General features: G+C 38.4%; 1 protein-coding gene across 12 annotated transcripts in view; it reads right to left on the reverse strand.

The window, feature by feature from the left end:
• Positions 1-24,968, reverse strand: part of Ehbp1 (EH domain binding protein 1) — a 255,213-nt gene that overhangs the window by 150,957 nt on the left and 79,288 nt on the right. For all 12 annotated transcript variants that reach the window (XM_075944462.1, XM_075944460.1, XM_075944463.1 and 9 more), the window contains exons 6-7: positions 3,239-3,420; positions 474-613 (exon numbers count right to left, since the gene is read on the reverse strand). In XM_075944462.1, coding sequence (XP_075800577.1) covers positions 474-613; positions 3,239-3,420 — 322 coding nt within the window. The remainder of the gene's footprint in view (positions 1-473; positions 614-3,238; positions 3,421-24,968) is intronic.

Genomic DNA, 24,968 nt, shown 5'->3' on the forward strand with positions numbered 1-24,968 from the left:
TATTAGAGACGTACTTAAACTAAGAGATGGACTAAGAATAATACGTGTGACAAGCAAATGAAGCATAGTTTACAAATATCAACACTGGACAAAATAACAAGGGAAGAAGTATAAAACTGAGCAAAATGGTACAGATTTGGATGAGATTATAAAACTATGTCTTTCTTTTTTGAACCAAATACTTTAGGACCTAAGTCCTCTATATGAAAAGATAAAAATGTAAATAAGTTAATTTTGGAAAATTAACAAAAATACATATGTTTAAACAATAAAAAAACTTTAGTAAAGTTTTTTGAAACTGAAACAAAGAGACTTGAATTTTATTTGAATTTGAGCAGAAGTAAACAGGTAGAAATATACATACAAAGCACATACTGTAAAACATACTGTTTTAAATACATCTGAGTTAAGAAATTAAAACCTAATACACAAATTAGAAAATAAACTTTTAGTTCAATGCTAGTAAAGCCAACCTGTAATTTTTGCTGCCTTTTCCTCTTGGTTCACTCGATTCTCATCATCATCTTCATTATCTTCTTCAAAATCATCTAAATTGCCAATGTCAGCCTGCTTCATACTCATCAAACTAGCCAAACTCTGCATATCTTCGTCCCTATATCAAATTAGTCAAAATACAATACACAGCTTACTAGATGACATTACTTAAAAAATAATTAGAAAATAAAGGTTTAATAGTCCTAATCTGCAAATCTTAAATCCAAACATTTCCAAATCTAAAGCACTCTGAAACCCAAGCTTTCGCACGCTGATGAAGGTGACACACGTGGAACACCTCACACGTGGCATGTGACAGGCCGCAGTCGAGGCTCAGGTGCACGAAGACACTGTAAAAACTACGTTAGGCCACATAAGAAAGTCTGCATGAAAGTTAAATGGCATTGTGCTTAGACTTGGGTCCCCTCCCTAAGATATCCTTATGTATATGCAAATACCCCAAAATCTAGAAAAAAACGAAATCTGAAAACTTGCAGAGCTAAGCATTTTGGATAACGGATATAAGATAAAATATTAACATATTCCTTCTTTCTGTAAAATAAGAGTAACACCTCGCATGTTGTATAAGAATATTTTAAACGTAAGAATTTTACAAACCGTATAACTTTCTAAATGACATATTCACTGCAAAGCAAACAAGACTGAACTCTAAGTGGTTAAGGCTTTAGAAGGCAATTGTGCTGGCACCCCACGGAAAACAAAAAGTTTCTGCAGAGAATTCAAATATAGTTTCTTGAGCATTAGATCTAGAAACAAAACCTTGGGCAGTCCACAAATAAGATAAATCTTGACTTTAAAATAAAACTTGAACTGGACAGACAGACCAGAGGTTAAGAGCACTGGCTGCCCTTCTGGACAAAACTGGGTTCAATTCCCAGCACTGGGGACCCACAGTGTCTGTAACTCCAGTTACAAAGGATCCAACGCCCTCTTCTGACCTTCGCAGGTTTCAGGCATGTCCATGGTGCACAGGCATAAATACAGACAAATATATAAACTATATATAACACACATATAAAATTTTATATATATATATATACATATATATATTACATAAAATAACAAAATAAATGTTAAAAACTAAAATGAAACACTTAACTCTTCCAAAAGGAATTAGAACAGGAATTCTGAATAGAAAACCATGAACCATTCTGGATCTATGGGCTGGAGAAAATCAAATGGTAAACCCTGCAAACCACGTGTTAAGTTTTCCATAGAGCCACAGGCCCTAAAGGTAACTACTGCAACCAAAAATAAATCATCTAAAGCAAAGTCTAGTCTTTTGAAGAAACACGAGATGAAATCTTCAGCTAATTATGAGTTGGACACCATCTATTTGATAAAATATGAATTTTTATCTCAAACATTTAAAAATATAATTTTATGAAGTTTATATTAAATATCTTGAGACAACTCACTTATGTTTTCTTCATCTGTTATTTTCACCTTAAAACTCACTGAACACATTTTAAAATGTTATACAACATATTAATTTTCAGTTTTGTATACTTCTGCCAAATTCAGGCAGAAAAAATTAAAATACTGCTCTTTTATAATCTTTAATAATTTTATCTTCAGAATATGACATAACTATGTAAACTAAGCCAAGTATAGAAATTCTTCACATTTTATTTCACACAGGCTAAGTTAACAAAATGATTTCCTCTTTTTAAACGAATTTCATGACGGTCAACACAAACAAGAAAAGTTGTATTATTCATATGAATGCCTTCCAAATTCTCAGTATCAGTAATAAATGATAAGGATTCATATTAAATTGAGACTATCAGTTTAAATGCGCTTTTTCTTACCCAGACAGCTACGGATGGTGCCGACGCATTTACTGCTCGGTCTCCTTCCTCTGTTTCCGGTCCTTCACTTGGCTTACACCTCAGGGTGAGAGCCTTCCTTCCCCGTGTCTACAGTCCATTCTCAACCACCTCCCTAACCACACTCACTTGGGAACACAGCTTCTCTCAGTGGACGGCTGCCATCTAGCATGTCACCTGCTGCCTTGGAGATGAGAGCCAAACATCTCACTTCGAGTGATACACAGAAACCAGCTTATCAGTCAAGCAGACATGACCGATTATGGTAACCACATTCTCCTGGGCTAAATGTGTGCACAACTGTGGTTCAGAATGGACCACCTTTCTCCCTTATCTTTAACAGAGAGTTTCCAGCATGGCATTTTTATCTACTCTGCCCCTTCATAGTCTACTTAGACAGGCTCTTGCACTGTAGATACCACATGTACTTGTTCCTGACTTGACAATGCAGTGGGTGCTTATTCAGCACGGAAGAAATGATTTTTGGTTTGGTTTTGGTTTTGAGAAAGGTATTGTGTTGGTTACTTTTTGTCAATTGGACACAAACCAGAGTCACTTTGGAAAAGGGAACCTCAATTAAGAAACTGCCTATAATCAGGCTGGCCAGAAGGCATGTCTGTGGGACATTTTCTTGATTACTGATAGATGTGAGAAGAGCCACTGTGGGCGGGGCCAACCCAGGCAGGTGACCCGGGTGTATAAGAAAGTAGGCTGAGAAAGCCAAGCCCAATGACCTCTATTCTTCCATGGCTTCCGCTTCAATTCTTGCCTTGAGTTCATGCCTTGGATTCATCTGAATGATGTTCATCTTATTGCCATTCTACTAAGACAAACGCTGTGGTATTTTAAAACACGAGATGAAGGAAGTCACTTATTTAATGATAGAAACTTACGTTGCTTTTCCTTCCCGAAGAAAGATACAAGATAATGAAAACTGGAGAGTGGCAGATACAACTTTTTTAGATAATGGCTTAAATTTTAACTTGACATCAGTTTGAGTTGGCATAGGGCTTGCATACTGTTTCATATTAATGCTGCTAGTAGCAAGAGCTTTCCTCCGACCAGAAGGGGATTCCTGTAAGAGAAAAAAAAAATTATGCAGTTTAGAATTATTTTATAACTAATAAAAATTAAGAACTTCCTCCACTAAATAATTCTTATAATAATAAAAGTGTAATGAACTTTTATATTAAGTAAAGCAGATAAAAAAATAAAAGAAAGAGTTGGCTCAAAAATACTTATACTAGAAGAAAATGTGGGATAAAAGCTCGTAAAGAGCATGTGCAGGGGCTCATACCGCAATCCCAGCACTAGGGTGGGTAGAGGCAAGAGGATCCTGAGTTCACGGCTGGCCCCAACTACATGAGACCCTGCCTCAGGGAAACTAGGAAAGGTTCCAGGTTAGTGTGAAAAATCGATCTGTCATTAACTGCCCTAAATCTTGATTAAATTAATGTAACATGATGGTATTTTCCTGTTAGATCTATAACTTTATTTCTAAGACATTTTGTGATTAATTCTAGTCTTTTCCTTAAGATCACATATGTCAGTAAAAAAACTCTTTTGCAGATCCCACGGCAACACTGCTGACTGATCCCATATCTAAAAAGTCTTTAAAACAGTCAGTGCCCACTCATCAGAACCATACAACAAGAAGCCTGTCTGCTCTTTAAGGCGTTTAATAATAAGGGTTTAGGAGACTGGTACAAAGAGGATAGTAAATGGCTGGGCATTAGCCATGTGTGAATATCATATAAATTCTGCAGACATATGATAACATAAAAGATAATCTTCCATTGTGTTCTACTGGCAAGAGGCAATTCAGATACAAGACAATCTGTGACAATGTAAACCAGAGGTTATATACATCCACTATTTTCTGAGGCTGACATTAGAATTGAAAGTAACATTAAAGCTTAACATTAAAGAAACATCAGCCTTGGTAATATTCCCTATTTAAAAAAAAAAAAGGAGTTACTAAACAGACATTCAATTACTCAATTTTCCAACCAAGGCAGGAAATTTTATCATTAACACCTTTATTACTGTTCAATAAATCCTGGTTCATCATACGAGAGGTCAATTTGCCTAAAGTAAGGCTATTATACTTGAATCAAAGCATTATAAGACTTTTTTTAAAAAAAAAAAACTTAACATTTCTTTCTAACAAATAGGTAAAACATAATGTCACCTCCCCAAAGAATGCCTATTTTAGAATGTGGTCTTATCTGTCAGATTATGCACAGCAATATTACACAGAACTATTAGTGCATGCAGATACCTTATGAATGAATTTCAAAAATGCATCAAGCACTTGAGAAGAAGTTAAGCCCTCTCAGAAGAAATACTTAAGAATATGCAAATACCCTCAACTGAATCAAGTTGAACAGATGTGACTGTCCCTAACAATACAAGTGTTCTTTCCCCGGTCGCTACTGTCAATCAAAGGATAAGATTAAGGTCCAAGGTTTTGACAATGTGCAAAATGAAAAGGTACAGTCAGGAATATCAATTTATTACACTGATATGAACAATAATCTCTTATTGTGCCTTTAGAATAGCTAACAACCTCTCCATCTAATGTGGAATGTAGAGCCCAGGTTGAAAAGCATGACACACAGACTGTCACCTTATCGCTCTCAGCGCTTGCTCTGTTTCCCAAGACGATGACATTCAGCCTTGATAGAACAATTTAATTTTGTAATCAACTATGAAATTAACATCACTTATAAAATTTGAAAGCTGTGTTTGAAGACACGCCTTTTAAGATACAGAATTTTAGTGATATCTTATTTTTAGAGCAAAGGTTATACAGATAAACTTTTCTGAAGTATTTGATACTGTGTGCCTCTGAAACAATGGATAATAAAGCATACTGAGTTCTAAATACATTCTGTCACACTGCCTAGCAAACGCTTTCCAACAGTGCTAATTAAGAAGTAAAATAAACTAAACTAACAGAGCTTAAATGCACTCAGTCAGACCTGGATCCCATTCTTCACTTCCTAAACTAGCAGACCTACAACTGGGCCCAAGAACAGGCTGATTTTCAGCAAGTTCCACACCATCATTCTCTCCTTTCTCCACCTCTTCATTCCCTTCTCTTGGACTCTCTCCCCACCCTACTAAGACCCCCACCCTCCAGTCAGGTGGTCACGCCCCAGTCAGTCTAAAATCACATTTTCAGGTCCCCCGAAGAAGTTCCCATTAAGTTCTCATTCTCACTTTTATGACTTTTCCGTTGTTATAGAAAGCCTATATATTTCCATTTGTAAGAAATGCAGCTTACTATTGTTAGAAACCAGACAAATTTGAGATAGAATGGGGCATTAGGACTTAGTTCTATAACTAAATTTCAGTTTCACTTTCTCACAGTGACAAATGTTTCCGAAAGCTGAACAACAGCAAGTATTGCTAAGGAGCATCATTTGTACTGCTGGGGACCATTTCGATGGGCACAGCCACTTGGGGAACAACTCTGCACTGTCTCCTAAAGTTGAATTTATGCACATATTATGATTGAGCAATTCCATCTAGAAAACTGAAAGCAGTTTTCTGAAAACAGAACAACTATCCAATGAAATTATAGCAGAAAAAGTAAGGGAAAGAAATGGACAGCCAAGCACGAGACATTTAAACTCCCAACAGAGAGGGCCAGAGATCTTTCCATGACACATTATAGTCAAGCTGCCAAAACTATGAAACCAGGAAAAAAATACTAGAAGCTAGAAGAGAAAAATGACAACTCACATCACAATGGCATCAAACCTCTCAAGAGAAATTCCAAAAGCCGGGAAAAAATAGAATGATATATTTAAAATCCCAAGGGTAAGGGCTGTCAACTAAGACTACTACACAGAATTATCTTTTAAAATTAACAGAGAAAGATTTTCGAAATGAGCACCAACTAAAGAAAGTCATGATTTTCAATCTAGCAGTGCAGAAAATACTTAAAGGAATCCTAAACACAGGAGGAAGAAGACCTCTATCACACAAGACCAGGAAAGAATAAACTCAAGAGAGGAATGGATGAAAAATATGAACTGGGAAATAACCCAATCTTGTCCGACTCATAAAACCAGCAAATCCCTCATTTGAATAGTTTATATCATATCCTATTCATCTTACATCTTCTTCTACCTGTTAGTGACCTGTCTGCCTAGCTCTGCAAGTGGAAGTGGAAACACTTTTGGGCTGCTCCTGCTGAGTGCTTACAATTAAAAACCAAGAGCAAATGACTAACTTGCCAACACATCTCAAGGTCCTCGTAAAACAACAAGCCAAACCCAACAACAGGAGGTGGATAGAAAGAGAGAGAGAGAGAGAGAGAGAGAGAGAGAGAGAGAGAGAGAGAGAGAAAGGAGAAAGCTTTGCTTTGTTTTGTTTCGAGTTCTGTTTAACCTTGTTACACCTGGTATCATGAAACTGATTGTGTATTTCCTCACTAGACATTGGAGATGAAAGACAAAGTTTTAGTCCACAAGAATTTTTCGTTCTTTAAATGATCAGGCCTCCTGACTCTGCTCCTGAACTTATTTTCTCTCATATCCTCTCTCATTTTCTTGGCTCCCTACCCTGGCCTCCTCACTGTTTCTCAGCCTCACGCTTACAGGAACGTTCTTCTCATAAATACTATATAGCCAGCGCTCCTCGCCTTTCAGATCTTCCCTCAAACTTACTTTCCCAGACTGCTTTTCTGAGCACCTTACAAAAATTTCAGCTTCTCTCCCAGTAGACATACTGTTTTCCCTATACTTTCCCTCCTTTGCACATACTATTAAACAAGCAAATTTTATTTATATACTTCTTTCTCTCTCTACTCTGTAAGTTCAATGAAGGCAGATATTTTGGTGTCTTTGTTTATTGCTGGTCCTAGTTCAAGAACCACTGCTCAACAAATATCCATTGAGCAAACAAGGGAATTATAATTTTATGGCTTTTTACCACAAACACTTTCTGTTCCAGATTTTTTTCCCCCACATATCTTTAAGGTACCTACTGTTCACGAAGGCATTCCTCTCCTTAAAAAGAGAAAGAGGGATATAAGGTTTCCTATGGTAGAGTAACTGGCAATCTGTAACCCACTTCCACTTGCAGAGCTAGGCAGACAGGTCACTAACAGGTAGAAGAAGATGTAAGATGAATAGGATATGATATAAACTGATTCACATAGGTGAGCTGAAGGGAAATGGGAAGCAGTCACCCTGGCCTCCTCATTGTTTCCTGTGTCTCAGTTACAGTCTCGCACTTGCTGCTTCCTCCCTTACCAGCAACGTTCTTCTCATAAAAACTATTCAGCTAGCTCTCCCTGGCCTTTCAGAGCGTCCCTCAAACTCGGACAACTACCACAAAGCACTTTGCGGAGGGAAGTGACCCACCTAAAATCAGGAAAATCCATGACTTAACCCTCACACAACTGCTCTCACACCGGGAGTCACAGACCTGGTTATAGGCTCCTGCCCCTCTGTCCTCTTACTTTAGGACTGTCTCTTCTGCAAGCTTCCACCCCTACCATGAAACTTTCTGCAGTTAACACGCACCGACTCAGAAGTGTCCTTGGGAAAACCAGTCCCACTGCAGGGCGGGCCCCACTCCCAGGAGTAGTTGGCCAACACTAAATGAAAAAAATGGTACTTTTGTCAATGTTTTGTTCTGTTTTGCTTTGCTTTGGCGGTTTTTCTCCTAATGAGTTTTTTATTGTTTCTTTTTTTTGGTGAAAGAGATTGAGAGAAAGCATATGCAAGACGTGGACATAAAGTTAGGTGGGTAAAAAGGTGGAGAGGGAGAAAGGATCTGGGAGAAGTTGGGGGAGGGGAAATATAATCAAACTGTATGAAAAAATTTATATATTTTTTATTGATTTTATGGAGCTATACATTTTTTTCTGCTCCCCTCCCTCCCCTTCCACCCTCTCCCATGGACCCCATGCTCCCAATTTACTCAAGAGATCTTATCTTTCTCTACTTCCCATGTAGATTAGGTCCATGTATTTCTCTCTTAGGGTCCTCATTGTTGTCTTGGTTCTCTGGGATTGTGAATTATAGGCTGGTTTCCTTTGCTTTATGTCTAAAAGCTACTTATGAGTGAGTACATATGATGTTTGTCTCTCTGGGTCTGGGTTACCTCACTTAATGTGATATTTTCTAGATTCATCCTTTTGCCTGCAAATTTCAGGATGTCATTTTTTTTTCTACTGTGTAGTACTCAAGTAAATGTACCACACTTTCCTTATCCATTTTTCGGTCAAGGGGCATTTAGGTTGTTTCCAGGTTTTGGCTATGACAAACAATGCTGCTGTGAACATAGTTGAGCACATGTCCTTGTGGTACTGTTGAGCATCCTTTGAGTATATACCCAAAAGTGGTATTGCTAAGTCTTGAGGAAGGTTGTTTCCTAATTTTCTGAGAAATTGCCATACTGATATCCAAAAGGGCTATACCGATTTGCACTCCCACTGGCAATGCAGAAGCGTTCCCTTTTCCCCACAACCTCTCCAGCATAAGTTGTCATCAGTGTTTTTGATCTTGGCCATTTTTACAGGTGTAAGATGGAATCTCGGAGTTGTTTTGATTTGCATTTCTCTGCTGGCTAAGGATGTGGAACATTTCCTTAAGTGTCTTTCAGCCATTTTAGGTTCCTCCACTGAGTGTTCTCTGTTTAGGTCTGTACCCTATTTTTTATTAAATTATGTGTTCTTTTGATGACCACTTTCTTGTGTTCTTTGTATATTTTGGAGATCAGACCTCTGGCCATGTGGGGTTGGCGAAGGTCCATTCTGTAGGCTGTCGTTTTATCGTATTGACTGTGTCCTTTGTTTTATAAGTTTCAGAAGGTCCCATTTATTAATTGTTTCTCTCAGTGTCTGAGCTACTGGGGTTATATTTAGGAAGTGGTCTCCTGTGCCAACATGTTCAAGTGTACTTCCCACTTTCTCTCCTATGAGGTTCAGTGTAGTTGGCTTTATGTTGAGGTCTTTGATCTATTTAGACTTGAGTTTTGTACATGGTAATAGATATAGATCTATTTTCATACTGTTATAGGTTGATATCCAGTTATGCTACTACCATTTGTTGAATATGCTTTCTTTTTTCCATTTTATATTTTTTGTGTCTTTGTCAAAAATCAGGTGTTTGTAGGTGTGTGGATTAATATCTGGGTCTTCAATTCATTTCCATTGGTCCTCCTGTTTGTTTTTATGCCAATACCAGGTTATTTTCAGTACTGTAGCTCTGTAGTGAAGTTTGAAGTCAGAGATTGTGATGCTTCCAGAAGTTCTTTTACTGTACAGGATTATTTTGGCAATACTGGGTTTTTTGCTTCTCCATATGAAGTTGAGTAGTATTCTTTCTGAGGTCTGTGAAGAATTTTGCTGGGATTTTGATGGGCATTTCATAGAATCTGTAGATTGCTTTTGGTAAGATTGTCATTTTTACTATGTTAATTCTACCTACCTAAGAGCATGGGAGATCTTTCCATTTTCTGGTGTCTTCTTCAATTTCTTTCTTCAAAGACTTAAAGTTGTCATACAGGTCTTCTACTTGTTTGGCTAGAGTTACTCCGAGATATTTTATGCTATTTGTGGCTGCTGTGAAAGGTGATGTTTCTCTGATTTCTTTCTCAGCCCATTATCATCTGTGTAAAGAAGCACTATTGAGGAGAGGGAGGGGGAGGGGGAGGGGAAGGAGCGGGAGGGAAATGGGAGGATGGGAAGAGGTAGTAATTTTTAATAAATAAATAAAAATAAAAAATAAGCACTATTGATTTTTTTTTTTTAGTTAACCTTGCACCCTGTTACATTACTGAAAGTGTTTATGAGTTGTAGAAATTCCTTGGTAGGATTTTGGGGGTCACTTATGTAAACTATTATATCATCAGCAAATAGTGAGAGTTTGACTTCTTCTTTTCCAATCTGTAGCCCCTTGATCTTCTTTTGTTGTCTTATTGCTCTATCTAGGACCTCAAGAACTAATTTAAATAGAAATAGAGAGAGTGGACAACCTTGTCTTTTTCTTGAATTCAGTGGGATAGCTTTGAGTTTCTCTCCATTTAGTTTGATGTTTGCTGTTGGCTTACCGTATATTGCCCCTTTTTTATGTTTAGGTATGTTCCTTGTACCCCTGCTCTCTCCAACACCTTTATCATGAAGGGATGTTGTATTTTGTTGAAAGCTTTTTCAGCATCTAATGAGATGATCATGTGGTTTTTGTTTTTTAGTTTTTTTATATGGTGGATTACGTTGACAGATTTTCCTATGTTGAACCATCACTGCACCTCTGGGATGAATTTGACTTGATCACGGTGGATGCTGGTTCTGATATGTTCTTGGATTCTATTTGCCAGTATTTTATTGAGTATTTTTGCATCAAGGTTCATGAATGAGATTGGTTTGTAATTCTCCTTCTTAGTAATGTCTTTATGTAAATTGGGAATAGAGTAATTGTACCCTCATAAAAAGAGTTTGGCAATGTTCCTTCTGTTTCTATTGCATGGAACAATTTGGAGTATTGGTATTAGTTCTTCTTTGAAAATCTTGTAGAATTCTACGCTGAAATCATCTGGTCCTGGGCTTTTATTTTGGTTGAAAGACTTTTGATGACTGTTTCTATTTTTTTATTAGTTTTTGGTCTATTTAATTTGCTTATCTGGTCTTGATTATATGAAATTTTTTAATTAAAAATGTGACTAAAATTACAAACTCATGTTAAAAGTCTATAAAATAAATATGCTTTATATAAAACAATCTAGTGAGATAAACGTCCATCTTGCACTTTTATATTATTTCTTCAGTCTTTTTTGCTCTTTAAAAATCTCTGTAATGACTAGTTGAAAAGTCAGTTCTACTGGCATGCTCAATCTGTGTTGCGATCTGTATCCTTTCAGTTTAACAATGTGAAGAAAACCAAGTCTCACAGATAGGTAGTTGAAAAAAAATAATATTTTAGTAACTTCATATGATTTTGTGACTTCACACTTGATACCATCCCAAAATTCAAATAGTTGTTTCTTAAAGGTTTATGGTAACACAGAATCTGAAAAACCTTATCAATGAACTTTTTAAGCCCTGGGAAATTAAAAATCCATTGTAGTATAATGAACACTGAGTGAGTTGTCTGCCCATCCATAATTTTTCAGTCTCATACTTTGTGTTTGGGGAAAAGTGGACTCTCAGATATTAAAACACTTTATTATTCTGTACCAAAAATAAATTATATTTTTCTATTCTGCCACTTATACCATAAAAAACCCCTCTTAAGCATTAAGAAACTATAAAACTAAATGTGTCAGGAAGAATGTTTTAAAAATTCTATTTTTTCACTCAAAGTTTGAGTTTTTCAGAGAATAAATAGTTTTAGTTGCTTATCTGCAAGTATTGAGTTTAGTTTGTTCAATTAAAATAAACTGTTAAGCCTGAATAATCACAATTTTTACTAGTATCTTTTTTTCAAGAACTATGTCTCAGGAAAAGAGCAGTTACTTGAGTTACAAGCTCTTGGCTGTGACGCTGTCCTTGTAGTACACATTAGTGCTCTGTGCAGACATCCTGCTTTGTTTACAGCATATTACTAAGGCTGGTATTGAGACTTAATTCTTATCCAGATTCTGGAGTCTTAGCTTTACTCAGTAAGGCAATGATACTAGGTTCCACCCTGCGGAAGATTCTGGACCTTTCCTGAATCTCTACACAGAGGTGAAAGGTAAACCTGAATTCAAGTAGAAGCCCTGCATGAAAGCTATGAGAGACAGCTGTCATCCAGAATGCCTAGTTCAGTTATTAGTATCGTTTCATGAGTCTTCGATGGTCATTTCAGAACTAGTTTTAAATTTTTTGGTATATTATTCCTGTTTTTAGCTATTTTCCAGAGCCCAGAGCACCTCGTAATCTTTACTCTGCTTCTATGGCAGAAGCAGAAGCCTTAATCTGACCTTTATAAACAACTATCATAAAAAGTTTACTTGTCTCACATGGTTATACTTAAGACTAATCAAGATCTCTGGGTATCTGTTTTATGGGAATTCTCTAGATGCACATCTGTGGCCATCAGCAAACTGCATCATGTTCCTGTTTTGTCCATGTCGTTGCCATGCCTTAACATCACCATAAGCATGCACCAACTACCTCATGGGAAATTAGTGCCTGCAACATCCAGCCTTCTAGAACCGTGCTGCCTAATCCTTGGGTCTATTCACACCCTTGTCCTTGAGAACTATGGAGTTCTAAGCACTACAGAATCAGGGCACCAGAAGATGATACGACAAGCAACTGGAATTCTGAAGAGCAAGCTAAATTAATGCTGTTTTTAAATTCTGAGTTGGAAATCTTGCCCTTTGTCTCATGATTACATGAATTATTTCACAGTGAAAAGAATAAGCACTCAATTACCTAGATAAACACTCTCATTACTCATTAAAGAATCAAAATTGTCCAATGAGATAATAGAGAATTTTGAAGACATGTTAGCGGTTTCTTAATCCAACCTGCCACTTCAATACAAGAACCTCTTACAACGTACTATTTACTAGAGAGCTGTTTTGGTACTTGGCATTCACATGCTACCTAAAAACTCAAATTGCTGTTCTTTGTGAAACAAAATTATTTGGTATACTGCATTAGCAAGACAAAATAATCACATTTTACAAAGTTATTGAGAGCTAATTATGTGTCCAGCATTCTTTTCTTTAGTTCCGAGATGCCACTCTAAACTTTACGCTGAAATGATAAAGTTAATCTAGAAGAGCAACAGCTCTGACTTTCAAAACTGTGATGCTGGTCTTTCAAACTGTCACAGCACAGCATTTCTCAGGCCATGCTGATCTCTGCTTCACCAGCAGACCAAAAGGAAGCACTACAGAATTTAATTTGGAATTCACGGAGCAATTAAATGCTAAAGTAGACATGCTACAGGGAGCTCTCTCAACCACAAAGACTTAATTAGAAACCGTATCAGCTAAAATAACCAACTTAGATGCTCTGGTGGAAGAGACTTATAGCAAAGTGTCAACAGGAAGACTCATCATTTAAAAAATCCTAATGAGATATATCATCATTTAGAAAACTATACTAATTTAAAACTGAATCTAGCTTTCCTCTAAAATAACCATCTAAATAAAAACCTCAACCTCTCAAAGGGAAACTCCAGGTGTACATAGAATACAAGTTGAAGTATTTCCTCAGAGGTCTAAACAGGTTGTAGGCAGTCCAAACTTGAAAGGAAACAAAAGGAGAGACCCTAGTGCCAGCTACTACAGAACCGGACTGTTTATATCAACCTCCTCCCATGTGACGCAAAGGAAAATAGCGAAAGTCCACTTGTTTAATCTTAGGAAAGTAAATTAGTCTTCATTAGATGTAAGAACAAAACACAATCACCTCAAGTTTCAAAAATAATTTATTCTGAGGCTTCGTGTCTTTCATGGCCAGGAGTGAAAAGCACACGCTGCTATGGTCTCCACACTATGTCTAAGGTCCATATCTAAGCGTTCACTGTGTCACAAATACAACACAGTCAAACTGAGCTCAGCTCCACCCTCACAGGAGCCCTTCCCTTTGCTTTCACCTCACTGAACTAAAGTGGCTCTACCTGCTAAATCTCTCCCGAGTTTGGACTCTTCTACCTGCGCGGCCCCTTCCTCCTAAACCCAAGCCTCAACAAATGGACATGTCTTCCTTTCTCTAGCTTCATACATAGCTATGTCCCATCTTTTAGGAGTCTGTGAGATCAATCATGTTTTAAATATTACACCTTCTGGATTGCATAAAAATTCACTATAGAAAACCGCCAATGTACAAGTATCAAAAATCCATTCATACTTTACTGGCTAAGCAAAACCATGGTTTTTATGGTGTATTTATAAGTACTATATATAAATCCTATTATAATTTGACATTATAACTTAATAAACCTATATCTATGTGACACATATTATTCTATAATATGGCTACATCACAAATTTTATAACTATTTCTTATTATTTTGCATAAATGTACTTCTAATTTGCTACTCTTAAAAACCATGCTGTACTGAACATTTTTATAAACAAAGTATTTGGAACTCTATTTCTTAGGGAGGATTTTCAGAAGTGAAAGTTTTTTTTCCATTTTACTTATTTATGTTACACATACAGGTGTTTTATCTGCATATATGCCTGTGTATCACATGTGTGCCTGGTGCCTGTGGAGGCCTCAGAAGGGCGTCAGATGTCCTAGAACTGGAGTTAGACAGTTCTGAGCTATCATATGGGTGTTGGAAGATCTGAATCCTCTGCAAGGTTAGTCAGAGTTCTTAACTACTAAGCCATGTCTCCAGATCCAGAAAATAAAATAATAATAGTGGTAGTAATAATAATTCTAAGAGGGCTGGGGAGATGGTTCAGTGGGTAAAGCACTTGCTGCACAAGTGTGAAGATCTCCATGTGAACTCTCAGAATTACATAAATCTGGGCACAGGAGTATCCATCTAGGGTGGGTTGAATATGAATGTCCCCCACAGGCTCATAGATTTGAATAGTTGGTCATTAGGGAGTGGCACTAATTGACCTGTTGGGGGAAGTGTTTCATTAAGGGTTTGAAATGCTCAAGCCAGGCTGGAGTCTCTCTATTCCTGCCACCTGCTGCTCCAGATGTAGAACTCCCAGCTACCTCTCCAGCATCACGTTTGTTTGCTGCGGCCATGTTTCCCACCATGATGATAATGGACTAAACCTCTGAACCTAAGCCGGCCCAGTTAAATGTTTTCCTTTATAAGAGTTTCCTCATCACAGCAATAGAACAGTGACTAAGACAAAGTTGGAACCAGCATGGGGGTGGAGAAGAGATAGAATTCTGGGATTCAGCTAGCCTGGTATATGTAGCGACAAGCAAAAATGCAGAAAAAGAAAAACCAAACAAACCAACCTGTCTCAGCGAGTGGAAGCAATGATTGACACCTGAGGTTGTTCTCTAACCTCCGCATGTGTATGTGCATGTATGCCCATTCACAAGCAAAGATAAAAGTAATATCTAAATGTTTTTAACTATCACTAAATTGCTTTCCCAAGGAAGTTATACTAACCTATAACCTTGTACATATAACAAAGCTAGTCTCACCAAACATGCTCAGAACAGTACTGTTTTTTTTTTTCTTTAATTACTTGCTCTGCTGTAAGAAAGCCGGTATGTCATTGGGTTGGGTTTTTTTTTTTTTGCATTTATTTGGTAATCTGTAACTTTTGAATTTATCCATAATGTTCCATCTGCATTTTCACATGTATACCCTTTACTCCTCATCTATTTAGGTCTTTTGTTTGAAAAAAGACTTCTAGGGGCTGGAGAAATGGCTCAGAGGTTAAGAGCACTGCTGTTCTTCCAGAGGTCCTGAGTTCAATTCCCAGCAACCACATGGTGACTCACACCATTCGTAATGAGGTCTGGTGCCTTCTTCTGGCTTGCAGACAGACATACAGGCAGAACACTGCATGTAAGAAATCTTTTTTTAAAAGACTTCTAGAACTCTTTAGTACAGAAAATATTAAACTTTTGCTTGATGCATTGTTGCTAATATATTTAGTACTTTCTTGCTTTGTCCATCAGGATTTCTTTTTTTATTAACATAATTCTTTATTGACTCTTTGGGAATGTCACATCATGTACCCCAATCCCATGCACTTCCAAGTCCCTTCATATCTACCCCTCATCCCTGTAGTGTCTCCCCTCAAAGAAAACCACCCCCAAAATAATTTATTATTTTATTTTTTAGGAGTCTTTTTTTAAAAGATGGATTTATTTATTATGTATACATTGTTCTGCCTGCATGTATTCCAGCAGGCCAGAAGAGGAGACTAGATCTCATTATGAATGGTTGTGAACCACCACGTGGTTGCTGGGAATTGAACTCAGTACCTCAGGAAGAGCAGCCAATGCTCTTAACCACTGAGCCATCTCCACAGCCCCCAAAATAATTTAAAACAAATAAAACAATAAACAAAACTACCTCTATCCTCCACCTTTCCCAACACCTCCTCATTCATCCTTGTGACACTGGGAACTGCAGGGTGTCACACAGTGTACCCATTTGTCAATCAGTTCTCCTGCAGTTGTTCACTGCAATGGTTCAAGGCCTCTGGCCTCTGACACACCATCCATCATCACTGGGCCCTCACCAAAACTCCTCTCAGATGTCCTGCTGTTTCCCTGATTCATGGAGATCCTGCAGTTACCGTTCAGCAGGACCAGTCCCTTTGCACACACCAGGAGGTTACAGATAGGGTTGATGTTATGGTAGGACAACCCAAGGCCCAGAATGTGCGTCTGGGTGATTAGCTGAGTGGGTCAGTCTAGGCCACTGGGACTACCCACCTCAGGTGAGGGGCAGAGCCAGGTTTCCCAGGCCCATGCCATCTGGGCCAGCTCTCCCAATCCATGATGAGGGGTGATGCCATCTCCAAGTGCACGGGCCAGCTTTCCCATGAGGGGCAAGGCCAGCTCTCCTGCTGCAGTGTCCATCGAGGGGCAGGGGCAGTAAAGGGCGGAGCTGGGTTAGCACAGCCCTCAGATTTCAGCATGCATGATTCCTTTGACCCTCTGTGGTAACAGGGGTCGTGAACATCAACACAGACGCCAGGTCCACCAGGATTTCTAAACTGCTTGTACTTACTGCAGAAGTAATCACATTTCTGGTTTCTGGTTCTATATGTAAGGCACTTCAAAATCACTACTCTGTCTTCACAAAAGCAAAAAATTGAATGAACAAACTAAAAAGTACAAAGTCTTAGAAAAATAAGAAAAGTTAGTTTGTAGGGCAAACTAATGCCCACTAAATTATGCAGCTAGACAGGCAGATAAAAAGGATTGTAACATACTGAAGCACAAACCCTCTTGGTAACCAAGGTTAAGACAGGAAGACCAGCTGTAATTGAGGAATTGCTAGAGGACAGGAATGGTTTACCCTGTCTTGGAAAAAAACAATCTGCAAATTAAAACAACTGAGGAACCCATTCATACATATCCATACTAGTACTTTTAAGTATTACTTCCAAGTGCTAACTACCTGAGAAAACTCACCCTTGCTAATAAGGGAAGAAAGAAACCACTGTGAAATACACCAGATAGTGTCAAGGTCTTAAATAGCCTTCCCTACAAAAGCTTTATCAGAGTCTGACTGACCAGGAGGAAGAGAAACAGCCAGCACAGTCTTTTCTAACAATACCATCCAACCTAGGAAGGGAGGAAATTGGAAAGCACTTGCCATTTCACACCCCAGAGGCACAAGCACCCTGAAAATCCGAGTTTATCACCTCTACCACTTCTTAACACCATTACTCAAGAGTTGCTCACAGCAGTTCCCTTTTACCCAGTATATCACATCCAGCCACAGAGAGAAAAAAAAAAACAAAGGCAAGTCACACTAATGGCAAAAACCATGGTCTGAAGAAAGGAGCAAGCATCAGAACAGATTTGGGTATGAAAAGAATGTTAGAATGATCAGAACAAGAATTAAGAACTAAGATGAATATGCTAGGAGACCAGGCATTCGATAAAGCAAAGAGCCCCTAACACAGGAAGGAAACTGTGAGCAGTAACAGGTATTCTACAGAAGAACCACTGCTCGTGTAAGAGAACTTCTGGGAGAGATGACACACAGGACGCTGCCTCTGCATACCCAAAACCAAGCTGCAAAAGGAGAAAGACTCCAAAAGTCCAAAAGTCTCAAAGGTTACAGGATACTGGAAGAGTGCAGAGAAAAGATGGGTGACAACTGGAATCCACCAGGCCCAACAGTGAGTGCTTCTCCGCTTTCTGCCCTCCTGGTGAAAAGGCAGACAGAAAACATCACCAGAAGGTAAGCTGGGAGGCCCTGGAGAAAAAAGACAGGCAGGCCCTCCTCAAGGTAACCACAGAGTCCTCACTAGCCTCACAGTCAGCTACAGGTTTCAGCAAGACTGTGACAAACCAAAGCAGGAGGCTCCGCTCTGGCACTGGAACAGAAGTCAAGGGAGAATGACCTTGGAGTAACATGACCTGGGGTAAGCTGTGAAGCCAGCTTAGCTGCTGTCTGCCACTACAGAGAACACGAACTCTAAGGCTCTAGGCATGCACTTGACATCTCAGCTCACAGATTCAAGTACCACCTTCCACTCAGACAAGAGTTGGTCTAACACTCTTCCTCCCTACACTCTGCTTCTTTCTTTCCTTTATTAAATATTATTTCTACTCCATGTGTTTGTGTGTGTTTATGCATGTCCACGTGTGCCTGCAAATGTGTCATGTGTGCAGACGTCAACCGTTGAATGGCTTTTCAACCCTTCTCTACTTTACCCTCAGTTTGGTTGTTGAGACAGGATCTCTCCCTGAACCTGGAGCTTAGAGATTAGAATGGATGACCAGCAGGACCCAGGGGTCCTTCGGTCTTTACCTTCCACAATTGCTAGGCCTGGCTTTCTCACATGGCTTTGAAGGAATCAAACTCAGTTCCTCTCTATTGTATTATTGTATTGTGCGTCTTTGTTTTTTTAGATTTGTTTTTGATTGTGTATATATGCACACATGAGTGTGTGTGTGTGCACAAATTGGGGAGTAAGTGCAGGTGTCCTCAAGAGGTCAAAGGCAGCAAAGTTAAGAGGCAATTGGGAGCCACCCAACAGGTACTGAGAACTGAGCTGGTCCTCTGCAAGGGCAGCACTCTCCTCTCTCACCGACTGAAACAGCTCTCCAACCAATATTTTCTTATTCTTACTCTAATGACTAAGTATGTTCTTCTGATGATCAGTCTCTTGAGTTCTTTGTATATTTTGGATCTCAGACCTCTGTCTGATGTAGGGTTGGTGAAGATCTTTTCCCATTCTGTAGGCTGCCATTTTGTCTTGTTGATCGTGTGCTTTACAGAAGCTTTTCAGTTTCAGAAGGCCCCATTTATTAATAGTTTCAGTGTCTGTGCTACTGGGGTTCTATTTAGGAAGTGGTCTCCTGTGCCAATGCGTTCAAGTGTACTTCTCACTTTCTTTAATATGAGGTTCAGTGTGGCTGGCTTTATGTTGAGGTCTTTGATCCATTTGGACTTGAGTTTTATGCATGGTGATAGATATGGGTCTATTTTCATTCTTCTACATGTTGATATCTAGCCATCAAAAGGACAAATAATCCAGTAAAAAAAAAAGTGGGGTACAGACCTAAACAGAGAACACTCAGTGGAGGAACCTAAAATGGCTGAAAGACACTTAAGGAAATGTTCCACATCCTTAGCCAGCAGAGAAATGCAAATCAAAACAACTCTGAGATTCCATCTTACACCTGTAAAAATGGCCAAGATCAAAAACACTGATGACAACTTATGCTGGAGAGGTTGTGGGGAAAAGGGAACGCTTCTGCATTGCCAGTGGGAGTGCAAATCGGTATAGCCCTTTTGGATATCAGTATGGCAATTTCTCAGAAAATTAGGAAACAACCTTCCTCAAGACTTAGCAATACCACTTTTGGGTATATACTCAAAGGATGCTCAACAGTACCACAAGGACATGTGCTCAACTATGTTCACAGCAGCATTGTTTGTCATAGCCAAAACCTGGAAACAACCTAAATGCCCCTTGACCGAAAAATGGATAAGGAAAATGTGGTACATTTACACAATGGAGTACTACACAGAAAAAAAAAATGACATCCTGAAATTTGCAGGCAAAAGGATGAATCTAGAAAATATCACATTAAGTGAGGTAACCCAGACCCAGAGAGACAAACATCATATGTACTCACTCATAAGTAGCTTTTAGACATAAAGCAAAGAAAACCAGCCTATAATTCACAATCCCAGAGAACCAAGACAACAATGAGGACCCTAAGGGAGACAAACATGGACCTAATCTACATGGGAATTAGAAAAAGACAAGATCTATTGAGTAAATTGGGAGCATGAGGACCAGAGAAGAGGATAGAGGAAGGGAGGGGAGCAGAAAAAATGTATAGCTCAATAAAATCGATAAAAAAAAATTCTCATCAAATGATGACTGGCAAATCTCCAAGCTTGGACCTTCTTATGTCTCCCTTAGACCAGATAGTCTGAGACCTCTGATTCCTGGATAGAGACAGTATGTATAAGTCGTTCCTAACCTTCCTAATACAGTTCTTCATGTTGTGGTGACTCCCCAACCATACAGGCTTTTGTAGTAAGATCTAATGATTCTCTGAATTTCCTCTGTGTCTGTGGTTATGTCCCCCTTTTCATTTCTGATCTTATTTATTTGTGTGTTCTCTCTCTGTTGTTTAATTAGTTTGGATAGGGGTTTGTCGATCTTGTTGATTTTCTCCAAGAACCAACTTTTTGTTTCATTGATTCTTTGGACTGTTTTCTGTGTTTCTATTTTGTTGATTTCCGCCCTCAGTTTGATTATTTCCAGTCTTCTACTCCTCCTGGGCGCATCTGCTTCTTTTTTTTTCTAGAGCTTTCAGGTGTGCTGTTAAGTCCCCAATGTATGCATTCTCCGTTTTCTTTAAGCGGGCACTTAGTGCTATGAACGTTCCTGCTTTCATCGTGTCCCATAGGTTTGAGTATGTTGTCTCTTTATTTTCATTGCTACTTCATAACTGTAATTTTGCTACTGTTATGAATTGTAATGTATTAGTCGACCTCTGTGAAAGGGTCATTTGACTCCCCAAAGGGGTCACATCCCACAGACTGAAAAGCACTGGCCTATATACTTATTCAGCATATAATAAGTAACAGAAAACAGAACTTCTGGATAAAAGTCTCAAAGGGGAAACTTAAGTCAGGAGAGGAAGACAGGGAAAATCACATGGCTGTGGAGAGGGAAATAACCCCTCATTCTGAAGTCTGGATAGAATCCAGGCTATATGAGAACAATCTAGATGACAGCATATATATCATATATAGCTAAGCTACAAAATACAAGCATTTCTATTGGCATCTCCACAGAAGGCACAAGGAACAGTCAGTCTGCACGAAGAAGTGGAGGATAAATGAGGACACAAACACGGCCGCATGGGACTAGCATAAAAACTACGGGACATTTGATGTTTCCAGGTTTCAGAGATCCAACAGCTCTTCTGTGTCCTACCTACTAGCATTATACTTGAATGCTGTAGATACCTGGCTTGGATTAGCATGTGTGGTTTCTAAGGAGGTGGGGCAACCCTACAGATGCTGTGTTTTCTCCTCCAGGTAGCTATCTTTGCAGCTTGTGTGACCAGCTTCAAAACCACTTCAAGAATACATGTAAAGTACCATTGTTTTGGGTGTACTGCTCTTCTTGGCTCTCTAGATTCTGGTGTCATGTGACGCACTTTTCACAGAGATTTGTTGGCCTTTGAGCCAAGTGTCTCAGGTATTCCTTTAAAAGGCTATTCTTTGTCTACAGGGGACTTAAAGGCATGGATGGTGAGGAGAAAGAGGTCGCCAATCTTCACACTGATGTGCCAATTTCATAGCTCCAGTATAATTACATACTGAAATATTTTTGATAGGATTGAACTTGCTTCGGGGCAATTTGTAGGATCTTCTTTAAATTAAAAAAAAGCATACAGATAATTACCATTACTTTCTGTGATATTTTAAGTACAACCCGAGTTTTCAGTGTTTTTTAGCTCCAGGGTGATAAAAATACCTTAAGCTTTCTACAGTTAAAAAACCATAATTAACCATTTAAAATAAAAGCTGAACCATGCTATTCATTTATAGCATAATTCTTTAAAATAAGGTGTAAATAAAAGGTATAATAATAAAGATAAATCTAAATCAGAATCAGATCAATTAGGTGATTTATGCATCTCAATGAGGTTTGTGCACAATGAGTTTTGTACAGGTATCTAGTATACACTACTTGGAAAAGCTGTAAGATCTAGAGGGTGTGGCTAACTGGTAGAGAGCAACAGTGCATGACCAGCACAAGAAAGGCCCCAGGTTCAATCCCCGCCCCAGGAGGAAAACAGCTATATAATCTAACCAGTGTTACCACAGAGTGCTTTCCTTCTTCAAGCATTAATGTGAAGATATGAAACACACAGTGGAGATTACAGAGACAATCTGACAACAGAGCTCTACACTGTTTTATGCAGGGCAGTAAACAGTGCTTATTCTATGAATTTCTCAACTCTGATACTTAAGTAATAAAAAAAACCCAACTAACTATAACAATAATTAACCATGCCAGACACTGTCTTCCAGAACACACGTTAAGGAGCACTTCTATGAAATAGGCATGTTTTTATCCCCACTTTACAGTTAAGTAAGTTAAGGTATCACACCGCTAAGGAAATATCCAGGCCCATGCACTCTTAAATATCACAACTAGTACCATTTAAATGTCTCTGAAGAGGCAAATGCTGACTGCACCTGACATACACAAAGAAGAATTGAGGGTTTCCCCTGATATCTAGTTTTCAATGAATCAAAGACTACCTTCTAAACTTTGTTATAATTTGTGTGTTTGTTTGCGAGGGGCAGTGGGGAGTTGCCAACATCCACGTGCATAAGGATGTCCACAGAGACTGGAAGGGAAGGAGTTATATCAGCAGTTGTGAGCACTTTCACCTGGGTGCTAAAAGTTACCATTAAATCACTGAGCTATTGCAAAAAGCCCCAAAACCTATTTTGATTTCCTTATATATCTCCCTATTTCCATAGAGTCCTGACAACCTTGGAAGAAAGCATGGAAAAAAATCTATGTTGTACTTCATTTGCTGTAACAGCCATTAGTAGCTAACTGACCCCTTGCCTTCTCTGGTTTCTTTGGTTTTGAAGCCCATTCTCATCACTTGCCTATTCTAAATAACAATTAACTGGACCCGCATTACCATCTTGTCAAAGAGTACTGCTACTGTTAGCACTCCAGTTTAAACTGCCTAGAGCTCAGTAAGGCTTATTTGTTAGCCAAAATTCTATCTTTAATATGCATATGAAGATACAAGAAGCTTACAGAACACCAAATAAACGGAATCAAAAAAAAAGTCCCCTCGCCACATAATAATCAAAACACTAAACATACAAAATAAAGAAAGAATATTAAGAGCTGCAAGGAAAAAGGACAAGTAACATATAAAGGCAGACATATCAGAATTACACCTGACTTCTCATTGGAGACAATGAAAGCCAGAAGGTCATGGTCAAGCGTTATGCAGACATTAAGAGACCACGGATGCCAGCCCAGATAGCCAGCAAAACTTTCAATCACAATAGATGGAAAAAACAAGATATTCTATGACAGAACCAGATTTAACCAATGCCTAGCCACAAACCTAGCCCTACACAAAGCACTAAAAGGAAAACTCTAACCCAAGGAATTAAGCTACATCCACAAAAACACAGACTATAGATGATCTCACAGCAGCAAATACCAAAGAAGAAGGAAAAACACACAATAACATCACCAACAATGAAAACTAAAATAACAGGAGCTAGCAATCACTGGTCATTAATATCCCTTAATATAAATGGACTCAACTAACTAAAAGACACAGACTAACAGCTTGGATATGAAAACAGGATCCATCCTTCTACTGCATACAAGAAACACACCTCAACCTCAAAGACAGACATTGCCTCAGAGTTTCCAATCAAATGGACCTAAGAAACAAGCTGGTGTGGCTATCCTAATATCTAACAAAATAGACTTCAAACTAAAATCAATCAAAAGAGACAAAAAAAGGACATTTCATATTAGTCACAGGAAAAATTCATCAAGAGGAAATCTCAATACCAAACATCTATGCCCCTAATAAAGGGCACCTTGATATTAAAAAAAAAAAAACACTACGAAAGTTTAAATTACACACTAATAGTGGGAGACGTCAACACCCCTCTCACCACTGACAGGTCTTCCAGACAATAACTTAACAGAGACAGAAAGGAACTAACAGATGTTATGACTCAAATGGATGTAACAGGCATGCAATCCAAACAGAAAAGAATATACTTTCTTCTCAGCACTTCATGGAACCTTCTCAAAAACTGACCACATACTAGGTAACAAGGCAACCCTCAACAGACACAAAAAAAATTGAAATAACCCCATGTATCTGATTGGACCACCATGGCATAAAATTAGAATTCAACAACAATACTAATTTCAGAAAGCCCACAAACACATGGAAATTAAACAATGCTCACCTGAATCACCAATGGGTAAAGGAAGAAATTAAAAACTTCCTAAAATTCAATTAATATAACTACACAACATACCCAAATTTATGGGACACAATAAAAGCAATGTTAAGAGGAAAGTTCATAGCACTAAATGACTACAAAAAGAAGCTAGAAAAATCCCACACTACTGATTTAACAGAACACCTGAAAACTCTAGAACAAAATGAAGTAAACTCACTCAGGAAGACTAGACAGCAGGAAATAATCAAATTGAGAGCTGAAATCAACAAAATAGAAACAAAGAAAACAATCCAAAGAATCAATGAGACAAAGAGTTGGTTCTTCAAGAAAATCAACAAAATAGACAAACCTTTATCCAAACTAACCAAAAGGCAAAGAGAGAATGTCCAAATTAACAAAATCAGAAATGAAAAGGGGGACAAAACAACAGACATGGAGGAAATACAGAAAAGCAGAATCGTCAGGTCATATTTCAAAAACCTATACTCCACAAATTTGGAAAACTTAAAGGAAGTGGACAACTTTCTGGATAAATATC

The sequence above is a fragment of the Microtus pennsylvanicus genome, chromosome 12 (assembly GCF_037038515.1).
Source record: "Microtus pennsylvanicus isolate mMicPen1 chromosome 12, mMicPen1.hap1, whole genome shotgun sequence".
In the NCBI taxonomy this organism is placed as follows: domain Eukaryota; kingdom Metazoa; phylum Chordata; class Mammalia; order Rodentia; family Cricetidae; genus Microtus; species Microtus pennsylvanicus.